This window comes from Pyrus communis, chromosome 12 (genome assembly GCF_041283825.1).
Source record: "Pyrus communis isolate YQ-2024b chromosome 12, ASM4128382v1, whole genome shotgun sequence".
In the NCBI taxonomy this organism is placed as follows: domain Eukaryota; kingdom Viridiplantae; phylum Streptophyta; class Magnoliopsida; order Rosales; family Rosaceae; genus Pyrus; species Pyrus communis.
Genome location: NC_142576.1, coordinates 13,093,866 through 13,102,549, shown reverse-complemented (window position 1 = coordinate 13,102,549; position 8,684 = coordinate 13,093,866). Strand labels below are relative to the sequence as shown.

General features: G+C 36.0%; 1 protein-coding gene across 4 annotated transcripts; it reads right to left on the bottom strand.

The window, feature by feature from the left end:
• Window positions 1-8,257, bottom strand: LOC137745972 (protein kinase family protein / protein phosphatase 2C (PP2C) family protein). 4 transcript variants are annotated; one of them, XM_088681179.1, is made up of 13 exons: window positions 7,931-8,133; window positions 7,707-7,824; window positions 7,362-7,528; window positions 6,783-6,850; window positions 6,442-6,665; window positions 4,630-4,681; window positions 2,747-3,296; window positions 2,576-2,645; window positions 2,280-2,499; window positions 2,091-2,195; window positions 1,197-1,292; window positions 185-379; window positions 1-99 (listed from the first exon to the last, which is right to left on the bottom strand). In XM_088681179.1, the coding sequence occupies exons 1-12, from the start codon at window positions 8,043-8,045 to the stop codon at window positions 185-187; spliced, it is 1,980 nt and encodes a 659-aa protein (XP_088537305.1). In that variant the 5' UTR covers window positions 8,046-8,133; the 3' UTR covers window positions 1-99. The 4 variants fall into 4 exon arrangements, with proteins under 4 accessions (XP_088537305.1, XP_088537306.1, XP_088537307.1 ...); XM_088681180.1 differs by having other exon boundaries at window positions 1-62; XM_088681181.1 differs by having other exon boundaries at window positions 2,747-3,293; window positions 7,931-8,132.
• Between the last annotated feature and the right edge of the window lie 427 nt (window positions 8,258-8,684).

The following is an 8,684-nucleotide window of genomic DNA, read 5'->3' as shown; positions in this document are numbered from 1 at the left end:
TAATAAACTGGACCACCGGCCCGCAAAGCTCATCCGGGAGATGATTTTATTCAAAGAATATCCTATAGAAAATACAATGTTGGTCTTGGTATCGTACACCTACCAAATTCACCATTTTTTTATTTTCCAGGCTAAATTTCCTCCCACATTTGCATTCATAAGTTGGAAAAACTAGCAAACCAACCTAGAAAATTCTCTCAGCTGTGGAGACAGGACGGAGGAAGACGACAATGACTGTGATGTTGTCTTTGCTCCCACGTTCTGCGGCTTCCGTCGCCAATCTTTTGGAGCACATTCCAGGCTCTTTCACCGTGTCCCTGATTATGTTTACAACCTCCGCATTGCTCACAACATCCCACAGTCCATCACTTGCCATTACCTGACAAAAATTAGGTTTATTTTTTCAAAAGAAAAGTAACAATGATTGAGATTAAACAGTTTAAGCAACATATTATTCACTTCTAGATAGAGCAAACTCGGTCTGTAGGTTCCGTTGCCTATCAAACAGTACCATCTCCATATTGAAAGTTGATATATATATATCCTTCAGCAAACAAAACAAATAAAATCTTATGAAAAAAGACACCCCTGAATCCATGAGAAAGAGAGAAGACAAATAATATACAAGTCTGACGCATGAAACATGCGAAGTCTCAGAGAGTAGCAGAGGCAACTTACTGAGTTATTTTGTTATGAACTTTGACGGAAATTATTGATAAGTTCTAATCAACTGATTCTTCTTAAGAGGCATTCTATTTGGTAAGTAAAAGATAACCCAAATCAGGAATTGCAGACAAGAAAGCAAAAAGGCAAGAGAAGGTAATTTGGCTCAATCCCTCGATACTTTCGAGGGTGCATTATCATTGATTTAAATAGTGTACAATGACTTGATTTACAAGTATGATTAATATAAAAATAATACATAATGGGAATGTTTTAATAATACAGGGAAATCTGGAAATCATGATGAAACAGGAAACAATCCCAAGAGATCACGAAATAAGAATAGGGTTTATGGAGAAGCATCCCTAGAAATAATTTTTGAAAAACACTGAAATCACTCGGTTTCAAAGAAAATTTTAAAATACCAAAATCACTACCGAGTAAAACCACTTCTATAGAAACACTCCCAAACAAACCCTAAGTAGGATAAATTGCACCTTTTTATGTACGCGTAAGGTGTGACAAGTCCTTACCAAATACTCATCCTCTGGGGAGAGAATAGTTTCAGTTATCTCAGGTTCTGCAGTTACAGCAGGCTTTAGATCATCATCACCTATGGAACGAGTAACCTATTGGAAGAAAAGATGTCAAAGATACACATTCAACCGGAAAAGATGAACACGTTTGAAATGTTAATTACGTGCCAGTCACTGATATCTGCAGGTACCATCCGGAACAGTTATTCATTTTCTTATACTAGTCACTATCTTATGATAAAGCAGATAATATGTTTAATTACCCTGGTTAAAGATAACTTTGATGAGACCAAGATGGATTTCCTTTGTTAAACAAGATAAACCAAAATATTTGGTTTTCAACACAATGGTAATGGTTTCGATATATAAAAATTTATTTCTTGTTTCCAGAAAAGTTACTTTGAGAAAACTGGTAATGAATTCAATTTTTACCTTTGTTTGCCAAGAAAGCACATTGCAGAACCAACATGATAAAAAGTTGCATAGCAAAACTGTAAAAAGCTGAACAAAGTTGTACTTGTTTCCAAAGCAATATTATACAAAAGTATGTAATGTAAGTTCTCTACGGAAACTTTTGGGTGCAAAATAACATGTAGTTGAAAATAAAGAAGATAAAACACATCGCTCTTTTCCTCAAAAAAAATCTTATGTTGCACCACAATGGAAGCTGATTATTTTTGCTTTTCCTCTCGGGCAAAGTTTATGAGTTGTCAAATTTATTTATTATGAATTATTATTATTTTTTTTTCCAAACTAACTCAAACAAGGGTTCAGCCTTTCTGTTGGAGAGAATAACCTACCCACATAAGTAGCAGAAAACAAACAAACGTCAAATCTCAGACTTTTGGAAGAAAATATTGCAAAAGTATCATGATATCTGAAGGCACAAACCTGAAGAGCAGCACGACCCACCCTCCAATTATCGACTTGCCATCTTACGTCTCCTCCTGCACTAATAACCCGATCCCTTTCCTCGAGACAGCTTGCAACGTGATCCTAATATTTCATTCATTATTCTGAGGAATAAAACCTTGTACTAAACCAGAATGACCAAACAGGAATGTATCAAGTCTAAGTCACCTTGCTTAGAACAAGGGGGTGGCCAGCACGACACAGTATTGTCCTGCAATCTCCTGCATTCGCTACAAAAAGTTTATTTCTAACAATAAGAGCTGCAGCTGCAGTGCAACCAGGATGCCAGTCCTTCTGGATAACTCTCTTGGATTTACGAGAAATATCCAGCTCAGCTCTAAATGCTATATCAGTCTTAATGAATGCCTCGAACAATGCACTTCTTGGACTGCATTTATAGATAAAGTCAACTAGTCAAATAAAATATACAATGTTAAAAAGAGAGAAGAATGGAAGGAACAAACCTGCTAATCGAACTTATAGCTAGCAGGAATCCTGGAAAAGCTCGAGCTGAAAATTCGGCAGCTGCTGCACCTGCATTTTGTTACAGTTATGTCCTTGTAGCACAGCTTAGAATCAGGTTGCTAATAGAAATACCAAATACACAATTAGAAAGATAAATTGCCAAACTTCACCTCTATGACCATCAAAAATACCAAAAACATGGATATCCCTTTCATTACACACATGTGGCAAAAGGAAATGTGTATCCTCCATCGTCTCCCTTCTGCCACAGGTAGCAAAAGATCCCCAAGAAAGTACTGGATGATATGCCAAAGTATCATTTGCAGCCTGAAGCCACTTTTCCAAACCATGCTTAGGTTCACAAGCTCTATTGATGGAATTTTCTCCCTGAGTAAACCAGTTAATACCCTCTTGATAAGCTTGAAGATTGTTGCCAACATCTATAGGCTGATTACCAAGAGAATTAAGAGAATCGTGAAAGGAACTATCTGGCTCCTTTATTTTCTCTCTCTGTTTCAAAATTATAACAAGTTCAGCAACTATGTCATCGAAAGAAGGCCTGTTTTGAGAATTTGCATCCCAACATCTCTGTATCACTGATAACAAAGCTGGTGGCACACCAGACTCAGGATCAGCAAGAACCGGTCGCAATCCATCTGACACCACTGCTGCCGTAAGTTGCTGCTCTGTGTAGTTCATCTCCAGTACAGTGTGCGCCTGCTAGCATTATGCACCAATCAGCTACTAGCTACCATGAGCTATTCAGTGACAAATTTGAGTCATATCCATAATAAAACATGATAATTTATTTTTGTTGGATAACAAACATAATTGCATCAGAGATGCTGCTTGAAATTCAAGATCATAGTACTGATTGTTAGAACATTAAACATTTACATGAACCCATCTATAGATGGAAGTAATTCTTATTAATAGTCTAAAAACTAAAGGCAGGTAGTCAGACAGAAAATATGTTACAGGATATAAGCAAAGGCTTAGGTGATGAAGCAGCATCAACGTTGGAGTGTTTGCAGCGGAATGGAGGAGGGGCATTTTATCTTATTTTCTAGTTCCTTTTCCTTTAGACTTCTTCCCTAATTTGCTACAATTCCACATCAGCCTCCATGCCGTTTAATGATTATAAATCTCCACATCGCTTTGGTTTAAGACCCTTGGATTTGATACCCCAAAGGCTAAAAAGTTGTAAATATATTTATGAACTTGTTTGCCTCCCGATCCTGACCCTAGAATAAAAACCACAAACTAAACACTGAGAGTCTAAGACAAAGAAAAGGGAATGTTTCATTGAAATTAGCAGAAACTCATGTGATGAAACTGTGATGCTTTGCCTAAATTTATCAGAGGATGGGACACTTTCAGGCCTTCTTTCTTAGCACAGGCTATGAACCATATCGTGTGCCTTGCAACGCCTCATCAACAAGGCCACTCAACCTTTTTTCACTATGTTTGACTGCTATTTCCAACTGATATTTGGTTTCGACTATATCGGACCCATACTTGAATTTCCACATCACTACCTCCCAAACTTCTGATATATCTGCAGAAGCGAGAAGATATTTTTGGTACTTGGATGCTTTATTCAAAGTTAGCAGTTTTGAAATTCTAAACCCTCTCATCTATTAAACATTTATTTCCAAGTAACGAATCAATGTTAAACAATACGATGCCATAAAATCAAGTAAACGAATGCTACCATAGATGGATTAAATATAAAAATACATCTGAATATGGCGGAAAATTACTTGTGCTGTAAACCATAATGCAAACCAAAAATAAGCTGGAATTTTTAAAAACTAATCCCTCGGGATAATATACTATTCACAAAAATGGGCATGTGAATCCAAACATCAATGCAGTCCAAAGATCCGAACAGTTGGACCTCATTCAAGGTCAAGAATCATCCTTACGAAAAATCTCCAAAACCCAAACATGTATTAGCAACAAGAATCATATGCCACATCAATCCAACTGTAAATCAACATCTCTTAATATATTGTAAGTTAAGCAGCAAAACACAAATGAGAAAGGCTACCTGGGCTTCCGCACGAAGATCAGTATATGGAACAACACCGGTCAGAAGCTCACTGCAAGAGGATCATACTGAAATTTCATATTCATTGGGAAAAAGAGATGAAAATTTAAACTGCATACTTGTCTATAAAATAATAACATAATAATGAAATTACTACTATAAAATGTAATTGATGCAGAACAATATCTTAGGGATATTTTAATACAGTTTATTTGTATTCTCCTGTTTCTAGTATGAGTAAGATTACTTTCCTTCATAGCAAGATTTGATTAATTATAAATATGTGCTTTGTAATTCAAATAATAGCATACTCGATTGATGAATGAAATTTCCTCACCTTGAATTATCTCTCGCCTTTCTGTCCTCTTAAACCCTGATCTCCCCTTCTGTTCTAGATTTCTCTTCGGTTTATCTATTTCTTCTGTCTTCCTATTCTGAATCCTCTGATTCTCTTATATTCAGACCTAGTTCCTGTTGCCTTCTAAAATCTCTTTCTGATTTCTAAACTTTGGTTACTTGTTCTACATCAGCAAATTTGGTTACACAACTATTCATTGTGATATGGTATATTTATAAATTTAAGGTTTATTTTACAAGAAAAATCTTTGTAGACGGTTCGGATCATCACACAACAATAAAATGTGGATCCTCCACGATGTCCCATAGTGTTATTTGAGGGACCACTCAACTAAAGCTCGCTACTGTTCTGATTCCAAATCGTGAAGTAATGTGTATCCCCCCCTGTTCCCGTCATGGAATAGATGAAATAAATCAAAAAATGGACTTTTGTTCAGGAATGAAATCTTATTGGATTTGCACATATCCAATTCATCCTTCGGAACCATATCACATCCCGGATATGATGAAATAGGATGATTTGAGACGGAATTTTGTAAATACGTAATTTATCTTGAATATATTAACTATTCTTTATCTTCCAATTTTGGGTGTACGTATTAATTCAAATGAAGTTGCTCTACTTGTTGAGAAGCTGATTACTGGTATCAGAAACATCCAGACATAGATTATGTTTTGATTCAGCTGACTCAATTAATGTACTAGTGAGACTCATATAGGAGCAGTGTAAATGATCCTAAGGTAATTGAAGTCTACCCCCATTATTATTTTCTAACTATTAGTACCTTAGGAGTTGAAGAAAAACATGACGTAAGGGATTATTGGCACTTTGCTCATAAAAACCCAGGCTGCACTGGCACATATCACAACTTAGGCAATGAAACATTATGTATTCCTCACTGCAGAAGTTGTGAGTGGTACGATCAATTTTATTGCAGAGTTGACCTCAAAGTCTATATGTAAAATGGACAACGTAAATCCCTCCTTATTGAAGTAGAATAGACTGAAAATAATCTCCAAACTGTTAGAAACGTGTCTTAAAAGTCAATCATGTTGTAATCTTCTAAATCATTTCATGCAATTATTGGTTAAGTTTAATCAAAAGGGCAATCTTTTGTTCATTGAGGCCTCTAAAGTAAATCATGTGATGCATAAGGCATCTAAGATCGATTTCTAGAAACAAACTGTGGTGATCCTATCTCTAGTTTTATTTCTGTTCTCCCTAAACATCCCTTTAACTACCAATACACCCATGCTGCATCAAGGTCTAAAGGTCTCAAGGGCAAGTCTGACTACCATAAACATTTTTGTCAATAACCATATTTAAGGTCCCATAGCTCAATCCAATACTTCAAAACAAAATGTAAACAGCATCACTTAAAAGAACACGTATAGTCATCAGATACAACTGTAATAAAATTTGCTTTCTTAGGTTATCAACTCCTAAATACATACTTGAGTGAAATACCAAAGCTGTACACGTCTGACTTTTCTGTATGAGTTTGCTTCTTCAATATTTCAGGTGCCATGTAAATGAGTGTGCCAACCATATTCTTTTTGTGAAAACCACCAGTAGGCTTGCCGGATGACCTCCAATTCTCAAGAGAAACTCCTTTAAGATCTTCTTTATATACAGCCAAACCAAAGTCTGCTAAGTGGGGGAAAAGATCGTTGTCAAGCTGCATCATAAGAAAATTATAGTAGTTAAGTGCGTAAAACAAAAAGGTCAAAAAAAAAAAAAAAAAAAAAAAGGATTTCTGATACTAAAGGACAAGATACTTAAGATAGACATTTACAAGAATATTTGCCGGTTTCACATCCCTATGTACAATCCCGAGGTTATGCAGGTATTGCAAAGCCTTTGCTGGAAAAGGACAAAAAATGTGCTAAGGAAAACAATGAAAAATCACGGAACTAAACACTTTTAGAAACCTCTAGTTGAGAATGGTATAAAATAAAAAAATGATTAAGTGCAGCAATAAGTTCTAATTGCCAACTGATCAATGCAAGTTGCGACAATTCGTGACGTTGCAGTACAATAACATGAAAACTATCACCAGTTTATCCGAGATCCACACACTGCACCCCACAACTTAATTCAAGGACTATTTGAAGGCAGCCCTTGTGATAAGGCTACATAGCAAAGACCTCTCGGAGGTTTAATAGTTAATAAATATGTACGTGTTTGTGTGTGTGTTAAAATGACTGCCAATGAAATTGTAAACTAGAAACCACAGCTATAACAGTTGTTCCTTCACTAAAGATGATCAATGCATTTCCTACAAAATAAGTTTGTGCCTGTTCTGATAACGATAGGGTTGAATGCTAGGAGGGTCTTAAAGAAAATAATTAGCATCCATCAAACTAAGTCATACCTAAATGGAGAGCAATCACAAGCACCTGATCGATACTCGGAGTCCATTCTTCCATGTGTAGTTTGTCAGACAAATTGGGTGATTCAAAGAATTCAAAGAAATACATGTAATTGGGAGGCTTTGCATGCGCAGCTACCAATTTTGTTAATCCCGGATGATCCAGCTTACTTAATGTCGTGATTAACAAGAAATAAACAAAAGTTAAACGAAATTGAAGGGCCACAATTACCAAAATCAATCATGACATTAGAAGCTCAACATTCATAATTTCATATGCATATATGCATAATACACACAACACTAATATATATACACATATAGATATAACCCATTTCATAAAAATACCAAAGCAATTGCAATTCCTTGTGGAATTTATCAAGATCATCAGAAGTAGACAAGCTGGGTTTCTTGACAGCAACTTTCTTCCCATCCAAAAGTGCTTCGTATACAACACTCTCAGCCCCTAGTCGCACAGTTAGTCCCATAATCCAAACAACAAAATCAATTAATTAGCCAAAGAGGCTTATGAGGGAGGACAAGGACTAGGAGGATTGAGTGTTAATAGTTACCTCGGGCAACGGGTTTGAGGAGAGTGTACGAGGAAGTTGGAAGATGGAGAGGAATGGAATTGCTGCTGCAGCAACCTCTAATGCACGCGTTTGGTTCCACAATTTCCATAACCATCTCTGCAATCTTCTCGAGCCAACGCTGCTCCCTCTCGGCCTCCACAAACCAAACAAAAAGAAAGCGCGACGCAATTTCCCACAATTAATATGCCAATTGGGTGTCTACTTCTTTTGTTTTGTTTTGTCATTTTTTTTTTTTTTTTTTTTTTCAAGGTGGAGAAGATTTTCTGCTCACCAGGAGGTGAATAGTAAAATTGTCATCTTGAACTTGTAATCTGCCTGGTCCATCACTACTACATTATTAGCTTTAGGTGGCGGATGATGGTGGTGGATATTAGAAAACTCATGTCGATTATATCCGACATAAAGTCCTGGCGGATATTTAGTGGCGGATATCAAAAAAATCATGTCAGTTATAACCGACAATATTTTTGACAGATTCTGGCGGTTTTTAAGTCAATTTTTGTCGGTTATAACTGACAGAAATTGACTATTTTATTATTTTACTTTCTAGCGGTTATTATTTTAGTATTCTGTCGGTTATAATCGACAGAAATGAAAATTTTATTATTTTAAAATGTTATATTGATTTAAAATAAATAAATAAACACATATTTTAAATATTTTTTTCTCACTCATGACCCTAAAGTCCAATGAACTCAATTCCCACGAGCCATAAATTTTTCGAGAGAATAAT